This window comes from Lytechinus variegatus, chromosome 17 (genome assembly GCF_018143015.1).
Source record: "Lytechinus variegatus isolate NC3 chromosome 17, Lvar_3.0, whole genome shotgun sequence".
NCBI classification, from domain to species: domain Eukaryota; kingdom Metazoa; phylum Echinodermata; class Echinoidea; order Temnopleuroida; family Toxopneustidae; genus Lytechinus; species Lytechinus variegatus.
In genome coordinates, this window is record NC_054756.1 from 30,910,398 (window position 1) to 30,928,874 (window position 18,477).

Consider the following 18,477-nt stretch of genomic DNA (forward strand, 5'->3'; position numbering starts at 1 on the left):
TAGTAATTCGAATTACTACACGACGCAATTCCGAATTACTGCCCAACGATTTAATGTCATGACGTTAAATGAATTAGTGTCGCTACATCAAATAATTAAGGTCGTGTAGTAATTCCAATTACTACACTACCTAAATAATTACGTCGTGTAGTAAATAATTACTACACGACGTAATTCCGAATTACTGCTCAACGATTTAACGTCTTGACGTTAAATGAATTAGTGTAGTGACATTAAATCAACCAATGAGACCGTTCGTTATATGAGCGCAATGCGAAGAGCTGAGACTACAGAGTATTGTACACGAACGTTCGTACCGGCATGAAGTTAGTTGAATGTTCGACATTTGATATTCAAACTGTGAAGTTGGTTTGATATTCAGGTTCGATATTCAAACGCCTGTGAAGCTGGACCAACATTCGATATTCAAATATATTCAGGGGTTTTGAAAGCTAAGGGGTTTTACAGGTGCAACACGTCTCGGGCAACCATAACAACACTGGCGTGCCCAAGTACGAGGACATAGGGGACAAACGTCAGTGAATAAAAGGGCAATTTTTTTTTTTCGAGGGGCCCTCAGGGATACCCCGACGGCCTAGCCGGGGTAACACGTATCCTTACTTGTAGAACTTGACTCGGGCAACCATATAAACACTAGTTTGACCTGCGGTGCATGCACATTTAGGGGGCTCAAATTAACAAAATTAAAGGAATAAAGGTCTATTTATCGCATTTTGTTTATTTTTTTTCCAAGGGGCCCCCAGGAATATCCCGACGGCCTATCCGGGGTAACCACCTACCCTTACTTGTAGAACTTGACTCGGTTACCCGGCGCATGCACATTAACGGGGGGCTAAAATTAACAAAACGGAATATTTCAAGCATGGGGAACCACGTTCCTGACTAATCTCTTGGTGCCGCCAGTGGATAGAGTAAAAAAAACAAGGAAAGAGAGAATACATAATAGGAGAGAGAAGCGAAAGGGGGAGATTGGAAAGAAAAGGAGGGGGAACGGGAGAGAAAGAGAAGGGAGAACGGAGGGGTCATATCATTGTATGAACAGGATGTTTTATGATTGTGCCCGAGCATTAGGGCGAAGCTCAATGCGTGATAAGAACAAAAAGAGGGGGCACACAATGGCGCATGCAGCAAAAATTTGCTTCGTAATAAGTCTCGAGCCAGCGAGAAAAAACACACCTTTAACTTTGAGATTGATTTTGACATGGTATGCATAAAATAACGTATCTTTCATCTTTCTTTCCTTTCTTTCCTTTTATCATTTCCTATTGTTCTCGGTTGTAGAACTTTTTTTTTGGGGGGGCAGTACAATGCGGATCGGGTCCGTGGCAATGACGGACTCGAATATTGATCAAGCTTCACAGGCGTTTGAATATCGAACCTGAATATCAAACCAACTTCACAGTTTGAATATCAAATGTCGAACATCCAACTAACTTCCTGCCGGTACGTTCCTGTACAATACTCTGTAGTCTCAGCTCTTCGCATTGCGCTCATATAACGAATGGTCTCATTGGTTGATTTAACGTCACTACACTTATTCATTTAACGTCATGACGTTAAATCGTTGAGCAGTAATTCAGAATTACGTCGTGTAGTAATTATTTACTACACGACGTAATTATTAAGGTAGTGTAGTAATTGGAATTACTACACAACGTAATTATTTACGTAGTGTAGTAATTCGAATTACTACACGACCTTAATTATTTGATGTAGCGACACTAATTCATTTAACGTCATGACATTAAATCGTTGGGCAGTAATTCGGAATTGCGTCGTGTAGTAATTCGAAATTACTACACTACGTAATTATTTACGTCGTGTAGTAATTCGAATTGCTACACTACGTAATTATTTACGTCGTGTAGTAAATTGAATTACGACACGACGTATATCCGTGTTTTTGACGGTCTCCTGCTTCCATATTTAACATGTTCAATGATTCAAAGGCGTTTAATTAAACATTCACGCTTGAATGAACATATGGACTGTGATGCTCTCTTTTTTACGTTATTGGAAAAAATGCAATTCGTTACTATGGATATCTGTTAAAAACCTCCTTGCATAGGTCATTTGATTTGATTTTTATGAAAATCAAATGTTAAATGCACCAGTGAGCACACAATATTCGAAAATTATGCAAATGAGAAGAAAGTTCAAAGCCTTGGCCCCACTCTGTGCCGTGTTGAAAGGCTATTTTGTTGTGCACGCCTTTGGTTAGTGTCACTCTGAAGCCATGTGCGAAGTTTCATGAAATAACTGTTGGCAGAAGTAGCAAAAACCGTCCATGAAACAAACCCTCTTTTCATATTTGTGAAAATTTTGACTTCTTCTCTCATAGACTTGTGTACATTATGGGTGCATATGTTTAAGAATAAGTAACCCCTCATTCAATATGGTGGAACTTTTTTTCAAGGCAGTCTTTAGTAATGTCATTTGGCAGTAATGTTTATCAACCTATGGGCAGAATTCTGTGAAAAAAATGAAATTGATATGTTTATTCATGCATGAGTGAGCACGCATCAAAGTGGGAAAATTGGTATTTTCAATGTCACAGACTCATTTTAAAGGGTAATAAAGTGAATATTGAGGGCAAATTCGGTTTCAGATATTTTAGTTCTATCATCCATCATTTCTATCACCACACACTTTCCGAACTTAAAACATTTTCATGGTTGAGCGAGCACATTTGAAAACTTAGGAATGAATACTCTTTATACGGCAGAAATGTATTCTTTTCGTAACAATTTCTCATGATCAGTTTAATTTATGGGCAAATTAGTGGTGGACCAAGAATTCTAAAATGGGGGAGGGGTCTATAATCGGGGAGCCATCAACATTTTCAAATTTTAACATGATCTAGCAAGTTGGAAAGGATACTACCATAACCCCCTATGATGATACGTCACAATGCAGGCGCCGCGGAACGGTTTTCAAAGTGGGGGGAGCTGAGCCAAAAGTGGGAGGTTAGGAGCTGACCATGCAAAAAATCACAATCGTATGGTCATTTTTACATTTTTGTACATGCTTTTTGAAAAAAGTGGGGGGGGGGGCGCTGAACCCCCTCCCCCCGCTTCCGTGGCCCCTGCAATACAATGTGCTCACTCACCCATGAACATACGATATCAAAATTGTATGTGGAGTGGCTAAATGATGGATAGTAAACCAGTATAACACCATAAAATTCACCTAAAAAAACTTTTGTCCAACATTGTATTTGCACAATCTGAAACACGACTCTTGTGACTTTAAAAAATTGTCATTTTTAATTCAATCTTTGATTACTCATGCATGACTCAACCGATCAATCTCATATTTTCCCAGGAGTTGCCTAATGAGTGTAGAAAAATACCTACGAAATATCATATCTTAAAATAATTCCGTTCAAAAGTTACAGCAATTTGATTTAGGGGGAACTTACTTTTTTTGTTGTGTATATAACGTCAAGCACTATGACTGATTATACCAGCTTGGCGTTTACCAGCAAAATGCTGTCCTGCCGAGTTCCTACGGGAGTTACCACAAACAGAAACAGACTGACCCCCCCCCCCCCCACCCCGTAGATACGCTAGTAATCCAGGGTAGAGGGGGTTTTTTTATAGATTTTTAGAGTAAAATAGAGCAAAATGCTCAAAATTTGATCAAAATCTGATAACAAAGTCATTGAATTATAAAGATTTGCATTATTCTAGTAAAACAGTTCTAGGCATGTCTTCATGATATATGCATTACAGTACGTGGGCTGATGATTTCATATCTCCATTTGTACTTTTGTATTTTATTATATGAAAGTAGGTTTATTCAAAAAATTTTTACCAAGATATAAAACAATTTGATTGACAACTGGTTAAGTGCATTAATAGTTATTTATTGCCACAACTTATTTCATCTTAACGGAGACACATCATGATAAAAATGAAACGATTATCATCATCAGATCACCTAAAAATATTCATGACGATGTGCTTATAACCGTTTTTCACAAAATATTGATTAGCTTTAAACTTCTTTATTTTTTATTTAATTTTGATGAAATTTTCAGCATTTTGATCTGTGAATTTTACTGTATTTTAGATATAAATATTTTCAGCCTGGACCATCCCTCTAAAGTTATAGTCTTTTATTTGACATGTCATAAAGATAGAAATTTGGAGATGAACGACTAGGTAGATATTTCGAGCAACAACAATAAAAAAAAAAAACCCTAGTAGCAAGGTTTCACACTCCCTGGTCGTCACAGCTTTGCACTACTTAATCACTGTCAGTAGACCTTGTCTTACAAAGAATTGAGATCTGGTGTCCGTTTCATGAAAATTGTCAGTACTGACAAGTTGTCTTTCTCTGATAGTTACCATAGTAACAGTCAGAGGCCAGTGCCTCTCGATCAGCTAATCAAAACCAAGGATTTCACTGAAATAGTCAGAAATGACCATTTAGTCAGTGCTGACAACTTTGATGAAACACCACCCAGATCAACAGGTCTGAACTATATGCACATTCACCATCATAATTCAGAAAATTTGCACAATTTTTTTTACAACCAAAGGGGAAGATGCTAAAGACAACCATGAATGCATGAGTGTACACGTTTGGTTGCCAATCAATCACTTTGTAAGCCCTGATATCCCTATAACCTGTATTCCTGATGATATAATAGATCTAGATCATAATACTATCATAAGACTCCCAGTGCCTCATTCTAGAGGCTTTAAACAGGAAAGAGTCAGCTTCCTGACATATTACGCAAGGTCCAAATAACCTTGTTACAGCCGACATAGTTTAAATCATACTTCCCTAACTTTCAACTTTGTTTTAAAGTTGTTTGTTATATTCAAATTTCATTATTGTCTTTAATACCTGTATGCATATACATGTAGCCAGGTGCTGTAAAGTCGCCACCCAAAGAAAATTCATGATATTGATAATGTAACGGCAGGTAAAAATGACGCATGACACAGTCATCTAAAATTTATGTGGTATTTATTTTTGAGGGTAGATCAACCCCCTCTTGAGTTCTCAAGGAGGACAAATCTACATGCAGATTGAAAGACACCTACATAGCAATAGCATCATCAACGAATCGAGGGTTCGATCACCCATATACAGCTTTTTGACAGTGAAGACAAATCAAACCACCTTCAAATAGATCATCAAAAAGTAACTGAAATCTTGACCTTCCCAAAGCAAGAGGGTGGTCAGTCTCTTTCCCTCTCCTTTGGTCATGTGTCAAGCAAGCTATCAAGAAAGCTGTCCCAAGATCACCCTCACTGACCCAAGGTCAAGGAGGACTTCCTTGAAGGGATCTCCTCAGAAGTATTTAGATTGAAAGGGATGAATTCAATACAATGCTTCCAGGGACAATACATATGCTTCAATGCATTCAGGGACCTTCTCAACAGATCCGTTTTACATACACATAGAAAAAATCAAAATACACATAGAAAATCTCTCTCTTGTACATATATTTTCTGACCTGTTACATTCTCCCCTGCTAAAAGGTTGCTGTCCCAGCAACATAAATAAACACCTCATAATTACAAAGTATGAATTATTTCTATAAATTCCAATATCCATAACTATAGTTACCAGAATACATTGAATAGATTTGAACTGTTTGCTGAAAGGTCAATCCCTTCGCTCAAAACAGATCTCGGAAGATTATATGGGTTATTATTTCTACCCGCTGTGGAGCGAGTTGACCTTCGAAGACAGGGAGACATCGGCTTCTCTTGTTCCGATGGTGGCACTTCATTCTCACTGACAAGGGGGGATTCCTCCTCATTGACGGTTTCTTCATCTAAAGAGTCATGAATGGGAGTCAGAGATGCCTCATACGGTTTGGTCTGTGACTGCTCATTTCCATCTTCCAACACAGGCTCGTCTACCGGCTGATCATTTTCTGGAAATGAGGGTGGGGCTTGAGAGTGGTTGAGAGCCTGGGCAATGTCGCTTACATTCCACTGCACATTAGGGATATCATCTGATTTATCTGGCTTGGATATGGAAGTAGGAAGAGTCCTAGGCTTGGAATGACGGACCAATTCAGTTGATTCTGGGATTGATTCTGGAATAATCAATAAGTCAGATCTGTTCACCACTTTGGTTTTCTCAGAACCATTGACTGGTTCAATTTCATATACATGTCCAGTGGGGTTTAGTCTCTTTCGGATGCGGTATGGGGTTCCTTGCCAAATGTCTTGGATTTTGTGCCTTCCTGTCCAAGCTTGCTGTCGAAGTAACACTCTCTGGCCAACCTCAAGTTCGACATCCTTTGCACTAGTCTTTTGGATCTCTTGACGTCGTCGTGCTTCCTTCTCTAAGTTCCCAGCAGCTCTCTCCCAAGCATCCTTTAGCTGACTCTGATGCTTAGACACCCACTCGTCTATGTTAGCTGATTTGTCACCTTGGCTTGGAGGTTTGAAAAGCTGATCAATGGGAAGTTGAGGTTCTCTACCAAAGAATAAGAAGTAGGGAGTATATCCTGTGCTTGCATGTGGTGCTGCATTATAAGCGAAGACAAGTTCCGCGATATGTTGGTTCCACCTCCGTTTCTCATCAATTTCCAGGGTTCTGAGAAGATTATGCATGGTCCTATTGAATCGCTCCGCTTGCCCATTACCAGTTGGATGGTATGGGGTGGTACGACTCTTTCTGATTCCATACATACGACCAAGTTCCTGTATGATATCAGCCTCAAAACAACGTCCTTGATCACTATGGAGCCTTCTTGGTACACCATAACGCACAAACCATTCTTTCACTAAGACTTCAGCCACTGTCCTAGCCTTCTGATCTCTGGTGGGTATGGCTTGGGTAAATTTAGTGAAGACATCTGTAATCACTAGAACATTCTCAAAGCCATTTGCTGAGCGCTCCAATACCGTAAAGTCAATTGCTACTACTTCTTGCGGCTTCTGGGCAATGATACTACCCATAGCTGGGCGGACTTTGGGCTTGGCCTTGGCGAACAGGCAACGATGGCAGTTTTGGCAATATCTCTCTACATCTGTTGACATGCCTGGCCAAAAGAAGCGGCTCCTGCATAGAGACAGTGTACGGTCTACTCCCTGATGGCCAAGATTATCATGTAACTCTTCTAGGACTCTTCCTTTCAAAGACGTAGGGAGCAAAAGTTGCTGAACAAATTGATCTCGAAACTGAACTTCCCGGACCCACACTTTGCCAATGCAGATAATTCGGTCCCACTCTCGAACATAGAGTCTTACATTCTTTGGCAGTGAATGAAGAATGTTTCCACTAGGTTTCTGTAGCGACTTCTTTAGTCGAAGAAGGTGACCAATGTCTGGGTCCGTTTCCTGGAGCCGACAGATATCTGTATGAGTAAAACCTGGAAGAGTGGATTGGCATCCAACAGGATTGATATTGCTAGATCGGGTTCTCACTTCATCAATCGTTACAGTTGAGTGAATCTGTGTGGATGTAGCTTCCGTCATCAATTCCTCCACCCTAACCTTCAACTCCTGAGGCAGTTTGCTGCTTGTCACCAAGTGAGACAAGACATCTGTCTCATCTTGTTCCAGGGTATTGCCAATAGATGGGGCCGGGTTGCGACTCAGGGCATCGGCATGACGATTGGTTCGTCCAGAACGGTATCGCACCTTGAAGTTGAACTGAGCAAGCTGCGCAACCCATCGCATTTCAGTGGCTCCTAATTTGGCAGTGTCTAAGTAGGCAAGAGGATTATTGTCTGTAAGTACTGTGAAAGTGTTTCCAAGTAGATAATCCCGGAATTTCTCTGTCACCGCCCATTTGAGTCCCAACAGTTCTAACTTCATAGCACTGTAATTGGAATCATTGCGTTCTGCTGGACGTAGGGAGCGGCTGGCATAGGCTATGACTACCGTCCTGCTTTTCTGTTTCTGTGACAGAACAGCACCTAGTCCACTAAAACTGGCATCAGTTTCAACGATGAAGGGAGATTTGAAGTCTGGATATCCCAACAGTGGGCTAGATGTAAGACATCGTTTCATTTCCTCAAAGGCTTGGGTGCACTCATCCGTCCATTTGTCTTGAAATGGCCGACTGTCATGATTGTTCGGTCTGTTCTTTTTCTTCTTAGCCAATTGCCTGTTGGTGGGTCCCAAGAGGGCATGAAGAGGTCTCGCTATCGAGGCAAAGCCCCTTATAAAACGGCGATAATAGCTGGCTAGCCCAAGAAATGACCTCAGCTCGCTCTCCGTCCTAGGAAGCTTCCACGACTTGACAGCAGATACCTTCTCTGGATCAGTACTAATTCCTGCTTCAGAAACAACATGGCCCAGGTACTTAACCTCCTTCTTCATTAAGTGGCATTTTTCTGGCTTAATCTTGAGTCCAAATGCATGAAGGCGATGCAAGACCATATCTAGTCTCTCCAAGGTTTCTTCGAAAGTGCTGCCGAAGACCAGAATGTCATCTAGGTAGACTATTACACTCTGTAGGTTCACATCTCCCAGACAAGCTTGCATTAACCTGGAAAATGTGGCAGGGGCATTGCACAAACCCATGGGCATCCGCGTGTATTCAAAGAGACCCCAAGGACCAGCTCGAAATGCAGTTTTGGGTATATCAGTCTCCTCGATAGCACACTGCCAAAATCCATGTGCCAGATCTAAGGATGCAAAGTACTTGGCTCCGTTTAATGCCTCTAATGCCTCATCAACTCGTGGGAGTGGGTGTGCGTCTTTGATAGTCTTTGCATTCAACAGTCGAAAATCACCACAAACTCTGATCTTTCCATTAGGCTTCCTTACCAAAACCATGGCAGCAGCGTACGGTGAAGTACTTGGACGGATGACACCAATGGAACACTGCGTTTCCAAGAAATCTCTAACTGCCTCCCACTGGCTTGGTGGAACCCGTCTGTAAGGCAACTTGATTGGAGTATCATCCACTGTCTTTATTGAATGTCTGATCTTATCACAGTACCCCATGTCATGATCTCCCCTGCTGAACACTTCATCATGCTGTGTGATAAGTGATTGTAGCCTACTTCTCTCCTCTACACTTATGTCACCAATGTCAAGTTTGGAAAATACATCATGGATTTTAGAATCCTCAGACTTGACAATACCTGGGGTATGGCCTTGGAGCACCATCACTTCTTCGACTGAAATTGTTTCTACAGAATTCCTTGGAAAGTTCTGAATCTCTTGAGGCAAGTCAATCTTTGCTATCGGGGTGTGTGGATACAGGTACTGATCCTCTCGGGAGAAATTTGTAACGATGAATGGGATTTGTCCATGCCTGGAACAGACTAATGAAGGCAGCACCGATAGCCCATGAGGAAGGGAACTCTCTTCGAGTTCTTCAATTAACATGACTTCATCATGCCCACGAGCGGAGGAAGTAATAGTTCTGGTGCTCTCTGCAGGAATGAGAATGGGCTGCTTCCCCATTACCCTAGTACATCCTTGAAAATTGCTCTCTGCTGTTACAGTGGATGTAGTAATTGTGATATCTGACATATTTGCCTCTGTGTAGAATGACAGGTTTGATAAAGGAGTCTGTCCCACCTGTCCTGACTCTATTGAACTTGACTGGACAGCCTCTCGCAGCACCTCAATAATATTACTTCCGATAACTCCAGGATGTTTCTCTTTCCTACTACGGGTATCTTCATCACCTGACTCCTTTACCACAAGCCAGCCCATCTCTGGTAAGTAGTGTTCTCCTATAACAACATCCAACTCAACATACCCACAATATGGAATAGAGAGTCCATTAGCTGCTGTCAATTTCAGGAAAGGAATATTTTGCCACTTGAGGGTACCATAGTTCTTCCGAAAGAATGTCTCTGTAATGGTTGAAACTTGTGAACCTGAATCCATTAGACAGGAAACTGCAACCCCCTGCACCTGAACCTCACTATAAGGACAGTTTCCGATGGCCTTCTTCAGGATTCGTTCGGGGCTGAACCATGGTATCACGCCCGCCACTTCCTGTCCAGCAGCGGGCTTTATTCGTTTAAATTGCGTGTGCGAGGGCAATTACGTCTGATGTGGTCCTTGGCTCCGCACTGAAAACAACCTTGAGGCCAACGTGGACGACTCTGAGCTAAGAGGCTATTCAGTACTCTGCTTTGCTCTTCCTGCTGGGTAAGGAGGGCAGATACCAGCTTATTTTGTTGTTGAAGTGCTTCTAATACAAGAGAGATGCTCTGGTTATTAGTCGAGCTGACTCCCTGCTCTTGAGACTCTACCCCTAGTTGACCTCTATCTGACCTTCTGCTATGGGAGCCTTGCCGTTCCCACTGTACAGCCCAGTCTCGGAGGGCCACAAAGGGTGCTGGGTTTTCTTGAGATCGACGAAGAAGTTCCCGACGAAGATCAGCATCAGAAACTCCTTCAATGAATTGTGAGATGAGGGTCTCTTCTCGATCCTGCTTTCCCACTCCTCTCCACGTCTGCAACAACCGGATCAGTTCATGGGAATATTCTATTAATGTTTCTCCTCTCTTCTGCAGGCGACTGAAAAACTTTCGCTTCTGGGACGCTTGACTTCCTACTTCTCCAAAAACTGACCTCAGAACTTGGAATGCATCCTCTGCGCTACCGATATCTTCCCGACTGACAAGTTCCATGCGAGCTGCACCATGGGTATGTCTGATCACAGTCTGCAACCTTTCCTTGGGGGTTTGGTAGGCGACCTTGTCTGCCAATAAACTCTGAATATCTGAAATCCATTCATCAATCCCCTCGTCACCTCCAAATTTCCTTATCTGACGCTCTGCAGATACGTACACAACGGGTGGTACCTTTTCATTATGGCTTGCTTGACTTGCTCCCTGTAATTTCAACTGATGCAGTTCTACCTGAAGTTTTCGAAGTTCCTCCTCCACTACTTCTCTACCAGGACTTGGACTTCTTTTCTTCTCTGCCATGATTTTGCAACTGGCTGAAAGGATACAAATGAAACGATACAAATGCACTAATGCAAACTGTGAAATGAGATAAATGCACTAATACAAACTGTGTATATAAACATACATGTAAAAATAGATCACAATATACTTCAAAATACTACTAAAATTGAAGTTCAATTAAAGTTCTTTGGAAACTTGGATCTGTTACTATGATTTAAAGTTCATATTTCAATAACTGTATCACTCCTAGGAAGATGTGCATCGATCCAGTTTGCGCATCTGAAATCCAGCGTGTGGGTAAGTCTAACATTCCACGTCCCGTATAATCTCCTGCATCAACCAAGTTCCAAGACAGCAGTCACGTCCTCAGACATCAGTTACATCCTCAAGAGGGGGTTCCTAATGCAAAAACGGGTCATCTACTCTCAAAACCACAATCCTACTCGCAACGCCATTTTGTAACGGCAGGTAAAAATGACGCATGACACAGTCATTTAAAATTTATGTGGTATTTATTTTTGAGGGTAGATCAACCCCCTCTTGAGTTCTCAAGGAGGACAAATCTACATGCAGATTGAAAGACACCTACATAGCAATAGCATCATCAACGAATCGAGGGTTCGATCACCCATATACAGCTTTTTGACAGTGAAGACAAATCAAACCACCTTCAAATAGATCATCAAAAAGTAACTGAAATCTTGACCTTCCCAAAGCAAGAGGGTGGTCAGTCTCTTTCCCTCTCCTTTGGTCATGTGTCAAGCAAGCTATCAAGAAAGCTGTCCCAAGATCACCCTCACTGACCCAAGGTCAAGGAGGACTTCCTTGAAGGGATCTCCTCAGAAGTATTTAGATTGAAAGGGATGAATTCAATACAATGCTTCCAGGGACAATACATATGCTTCAATGCATTCAGGGACCTTCTCAACAGATCAGTTTTACATACACATAGAAAAAATCAAAATACACATAGAAAATCTCTCTCTTGTACATATATTTTCTGACCTGTTACAATAAGTAATGATAATAGAGAAGTTGTGTATGAATGGAAAGGTCTTGTCTTGTTATTCACAAATGTGTCACTAAAAAGTCTTCTAGATGTCATGGAAAAGCGAGAAATGCAATTGCAAGAGAACCTTCTCGTCCCCCTTATTACAGAAAACCTGATCAGATCAGATGCGGTCTGAATGTTGACGTCACAGGATACACAACAGACCTCCTCCAGATTTTTGAATGCTTGCATTTCCCTTAATATAGTGTTTTGTTTTTCCTCAATATTTTTACTGTTTTTATACGAACATCTTAGACGGGACATATTATGGCATCAGGCTCGGTGTCCGTCCATCTGTTAACTTTTCCTTGTAAACGTGATAACTTCAGTGTGACTTTACCTAGGCTCATATAATGTGGTGTGTATGATAGGAGCATGGAACCCAGGAAGGCCTATCAATTTTGAGGTCAAAAGGTCAAAGGTCAAGGTCACAGTGACATGTTTTCATTTTATCCTTCTGCAGGCCGAGTAAACGTGATAACTGTAGTTTATACGTAGCCCCGGCTCATATAATTTGGTGTGTATGTTACTTGCATGGATTCAAGAAAGCCTATAAATTTTAAGGTCAAATGGTCAAAGGTCAAGATCACAGACATGTTTTCATCTTACCCTTCTGAATCTTTGTAAATGTGATAACGTCAAATTAATTAAATCTAGGCTCATATAGTTTAGTGTATATGATACTAGCATGGATCCCAGAAAGCCTATTGATTTTGAGGTCAAAAGGTCAAAGGACAAGGTCACAATGACATGTTTTCATCTCACCCTTCTGAAGTCTTTGTAAACGCAATGGCTCGATTCTGATAGCAGGTTTAACTTAAACTCGGGTTTAAAGTTGTGGTTTAAGTATTGGAAACCAAAAGTATCAAAATTTTTATTAAGTTGTATGTTTCTTATGTTTACTGTGACTCTTTCCTGATACATTGATGGTCAAGACATCATCTATTTATACTTCCTAGACAATTATGAATGATTTGAGAGCCAAACGAGGTATTTAAAGTATAATATCTCTACTGTTACTGATTTATATAACAATCGGCTATCCATACTTAAACCACAACTTTAAACCTGAGTTTAAGTTAAACGTGCTATCAGAATAGGGGCCAATGACTTCAGTTTAACTTAATCTAGGCTCATATAATTTGATGTGTATGATACAAGCATGAATCCCAGACAGCCTATTGATTTCAAGGTCAAATGGTCAGAGGTCAAGATCACAGTGACATGTTTTCATCTTACCCTTCTGAATTCCTTGTTAACGTGGTAACTTAAGTTAAATTTAACCTAGGCTCATATAATTTGGGATGTATCATACATCAATAGGCTTCCTTGGATCCATGCTAGTATCATACAGTATGATACTAGCATGGATCCAAGGAAGCCTATTGATTTTGAGGTCAAAGGTCAAGGTCACAGTGACATGTTTTCTTCTTACCCTTCAGAAATCCTTGTTAAAGGTCAAGTCCACCTCAGAAAAATGTTGATTTGAATCAATAGAGAAAAATCAGACAAGCACAATGCTGAAAATTTCATCAAAATCGAGTGTAAAATAAAGTTTTGACATTTCTAAGTTTTCCTAATTTTAACAAAATAGTTATATGAACAAGCCAGTTACATCCAAATGAGAGAGTCAATGATGTCACTCACTCACTATTTCTTTTGTTTTTTATCGTTTGAATTATACAATATTTCAATTTTTACGAATTTGACGATTAGGACCTCCTTGCCTGAAACACAAAATGTTAAAATAATTTAATTCCACATGTTGAGGGAGGAAAGAAACTTCATTTCACATGACAATGAGGAGAAAATTAAAATATTTCATATAATAAAATAGAAAAGAAATAGTGAGTGAGTGATGTCATCAGTTCCCTCATTGGGATGTAACTGGCTTGTTCATATAACTATTTTGTTGAAAATAAGCGAAACTTTAAAATGCCATAACTTATTTTACATCCGATTTTGATGAAATTTTCAGTATTATGCTTGTTGAATTTTTCTCTTTTTATTCAAATCAAGTTTTTGTTGGGGTGGACTTGTGATAACTCTAGTTTATCTTAACCTATAGGCTCATGTAATTTGGTGTGTATATGTACTAGTATAGATCCCAGGAATTCTATCGATTTTTAGGTCAGACAGTCAAAGGTGAAGTCGCCACCTTCCACTTTTCTTGCTTGACCTATTACTCTATTTTTCGCTTTACAGGTGGGCATATTTTTTGCTTGCCTTAGTGACACCCTTGTTCATTCTCATTTTTATGGAATTTTCAGTATTTCCTTATTTGTGTAGATTTGTGAATGCCCTTTTCTGATAATATCAACCTTGTTCAAATATAAAGTATCCAAGAACAACATGAATATGATTATTTTTTTATATAATACAGATAATATTTCAAATTTTCTTACAGGTTTGCAGGCTGTTAAACAACTGGCCATACTTCCTAACTCATGCAGATCCCAAAGACTATTTAGTGTTCATAGAGGTGAGGATGAATACACACACATCATTGTTGGAGGGGGATCTGCTGGATGTGTCCTGGCAAACCGTCTTTCTGCCTTACCTAGCAACAACATTCTTCTTCTTGAAGCTGGGCGCAAAGACTACACATGGAAGATCCACATGCCTGCTGCTCTTATGTATCCTCTGGGGAGCAAAACCTACAACTGGTATTACCACACAGTTCCTCAAAGGCACATGGATAACAGAGAGATGTACTGGCCAAGAGGTAAGGTCCTAGGTGGATCATCCTCTATCAATGCAATGTGTTATGTTAGAGGACATGCTTATGATTACGATAGATGGGAACAAGAGGGCGCTTTAGGTTGGTCTTACGCAGATTGTCTACCGTATTTTAAACGAGCCCAGTGCCATGAACTTGGTGAAGATGAATACCGTGGAGGTGATGGTCCCCTTCATGTATCTCGAGGTAAATCAAACAATCCTTTGTTTGAGGCATTCATAAAAGCTGGTGAGCAGTGTGGATATCCATACACCTCAGACATGAATGGATACCAACAAGAGGGATTTGGATACATGGATATGACAGTCCACAATGGCATAAGGTGGAATACAGCAAATGCATACCTTCGATCAGGGAATGTACAAAAGAGGGATAACTTGACTGTCCTTTCAAGGTCTTTTGTTGATAGGATTGTATTTGAAGGAACTAAGGCCGTTGGAATAGAGTACACACGGAACAAAGCTAAGAAGGTTGTAAGAGCAACACAGGAAGTAGTTTTGTCAGGAGGTGCAATTAACTCACCGCAGTTGTTGATGCTTTCCGGTGTAGGGAATGCAGATGACCTAACAGATCTGGGCATCCCAGTAGTTGCCCATCTTCCAGGTGTAGGACAAAATCTTCAAGATCATCTAGAGGTCTATGTTCAACACCGATGTACGAAACCCATTACATTGTACAAGGCTCAATGGAAGTTTCCTCACAATATGGTTGCTATCGGGCTTGAATGGTTTTTGTTTCAGACCGGCCTAGCTGCTACTAACCACCTAGAAGCAGGGGCTTTCATCAGGAGTCGTCCTGGAATAGATCACCCAGATCTCCAATACCACTTCCTTCCATCGGTTGTCAATGATCATGGGCAGAAACCTGGTCACTGCCATGCCTTTCAAGTTCACATTGGTTCTTTGAGAGAAACTAGTCGAGGCTTCCTGCAGCTCCGATCTCCTAATCCCAGAGAACATCCTATTCTTGATCCCAATTATCTTGCCACCGAGGATGACCGTTGGGATATGAGAGAAGGTATTAAGCTCACCAGAGAGATCTTTGCTCAGACTGCCTTTGATCCCTTCCGTGCTGAGGAGCTTCAACCAGGACCTAATGTCAACACTGATGCAGAGATAGATGCATTTATTCGCGCCAAGGGAGATACTGCCTACCACCCTTCCTGTACATGCAAGATGGGTTCTGAAGATGATCCAATGGCTGTTGTAGACCGCAATACCCGTGTCCTTGGTTTGGAGAATCTTAGAGTTGTTGATGCATCCATCATGCCTAGTATTGTCAGTGGCAATCTTAATGCTCCAACCATTATGATAGCTGAAAAGGCAGCTGATATCATCCTTGGCAACACACCTCTTGAACGATGTGATGTACCAGTCTGGAAACCTGCTACATTAGAAACCCAAAGATGGTCAGGAGATGTGAAGCTTGCAGCAACTGGTTAAAGAACATTCAAAGAAAAAAAAAATGTTTGCTCATTTCTGCTAATGTTAAAATTTGCCTTATTTTTCCTTCTTATTAGATGCAGACATGCGGAAGTCTTCTTGTTTGTGATAGTCTGTACAATGTGAATATGAAAGCATTTACTGAGATTGTACATGATATTATATGAAACAGAAGGTGATTGCTAAAATCAAATTGCAAAATCAAAGGATTTTGTTAGATTTTAATTGTGAATTTTTTTTAATTTAAATTGTGCCTTAAAATTGTGTCGGTTTTGAAAAAAAGTTTGGAAAATAGATATGTTATTTTTTTATGCCTCGGTTAGCTTCTTCCTATCAGTGGCAGAAGCATAAAGTTTGGCTGCGGTTGAGAATTCATCTAGACACTCCCCCCAAAAAACTCCCCCATTTTATAAAATGCCATACATATAGCAATTTTGCTAAATATATTTTTTTTAATTCAACTTTTAATAGTGTTTATAAAGTTTTTACATTTTATTGTTAATTATTGATATTGGGTATCACAAACTTGTAAATGAAGTTTTAAAGTATTGATTTTTGTCTCTCCTGCATAGAGCAAGACTATAGGTGCAACTTTTCCGACACCGTTGAACTTTGAAATCTTAATGGCATAGTCACATTTCCCCTACGTTGGCTGTACGGCGAGTCACAAACAGTCATTTTAACATTTTTGTGCTAGCTGTAGGTAGGTGGTTTGAATAAAAAAATATAAATAAAACTTGTTTTTGACTCACCGTATGGCCACTGTAGGGAAAATGTGACTGTGCCATAACCAAGTTTAGGCATTTTATTGTCATCCTAACTTAGAAACTATATCGACCTATTTCATTAAACTTGGAGTAATCAAGCATCTTTTATAATCCTACCTGAGTTTTCAGGTCACATGACCTAGGTCAAAGGCCATTTACATGTAGGTTCAATAAAATTTGACCATGTTGGGCATATTTGCTGCCTTGAGGGGGGGGGGCATAATAGTCCCTGTTGGCCCCTGGGGCCAAGGTAGGTAAGGGTTAACCAAGATTTCAGCTTTTTGAAATGTCGTAACTTTGAAAGTCTTTGGCCCGCATTCTGAAGTCGGGTTTAACTTAAAACCTTGGTTTAAAGTTGTGGTTTAAGTATGGATAGCCAATTATTACATAAATCACTAACGGTAGAGATCTCATGTCAACTCATTTGGCTCTCAAATCACTCATAATTGTCTAGAAAGTATAAATAGATGATTGTCTTCACCATCAATGAATCAGGAAAGAGCATGGTAAACATAAGAAACATGCAACGAAATAAAAATTTTGACACTTTTGGCTTCCCATAATTTTAGCACAGAGTTCGACCGTAGTCTAAGTTAAACCTGACTTCAGAATATGGGCCTATGGATCTACAGAAGTTCATGAAACTGGACAGAGTAATTCAGTATCACTGATCATCTTACCCGAGTTTCATGTCACATGATTAAGGTCAAAGGTCATGTAGGAGCAGTGAACTTTGACCGTGACAGATTTGACAAAATCCCCCTTCTTAGTAAGATTGCTAAATTCCTATTTCTATGCCACCACAGACGAAGTCCGGAGGGGGCATTAAGCGTTGCAAATGTCCATCCTTACTTCCATCCCCCCCACTTGGTTTACGCGCAATAACTCGAAAAACATTTGATGGATTTTAAATTTTTGTGTGTGTAGGTAGATGACACCAAAATACAGGCTAAGTCGGAATTGGGAGCCCGCATGTCAAAGGTCAAAGCTCATTAAATATGCAAGTTGGTTTCCGCATGATAACCTATGAAATATTCAACAGATTAAAGGGGAAGTTCACCCTGAAGAAGACTTTGTTGTAAAAATAGCAGAAAAAATAGCAAAAAATATTGGTGAAGGTTTGAGGAAAATCCGTTAAAGAGTAAAGAAGTTATTAGAGTTCAAAGTTTTGGATTTGTGACATCATAAACGAGCAGCTGCCCCATGTGTTATGTAATATAAAACGCATGAATTTCAAATTTTATATGGTTCCTGATGAATTGATTTTGTTTTCTATTCATGATCAGGTGTGAAATGATTTGTCTATTGATATACAAAAGGTACAGTAAAAACCATTTTCAATTTTCTGAGAAAATGACGTTTCATTGATTTTTTACCATTCGCTATGTAGGAATGCTGCTCGCATATGACGTCACAAATCAAATAATTGAAATTCTAATAACTTTTTAATTATTTGATGAATTTTTCTCAAACCTTCGGCAATATTTTTCATTATTTTTTCTGCTATTTTTACAATAAACTTTTTGTCAGGGTGAACTTCCCCTTTAACAAAAATTTGTGTGTGTAGGTAGATAAAACCAAAATACAGGCTA

General features: G+C 40.0%; 1 protein-coding gene across 2 annotated transcripts in view; it reads left to right on the forward strand.

The window, feature by feature from the left end:
- Nucleotides 1-16,504, forward strand: part of LOC121430910 (choline dehydrogenase, mitochondrial-like) — a 36,765-nt gene extending 20,261 nt beyond the window's left edge. For both annotated transcript variants that reach the window (XM_041628341.1, XM_041628342.1), the window contains exon 3: nt 14,344-16,504. In XM_041628341.1, coding sequence (XP_041484275.1) covers nt 14,344-16,118 — 1,775 coding nt within the window. In that variant the 3' untranslated portion in view covers nt 16,119-16,504. The remainder of the gene's footprint in view (nt 1-14,343) is intronic.
- Nucleotides 16,505-18,477: the final 1,973 nt, after the last annotated feature.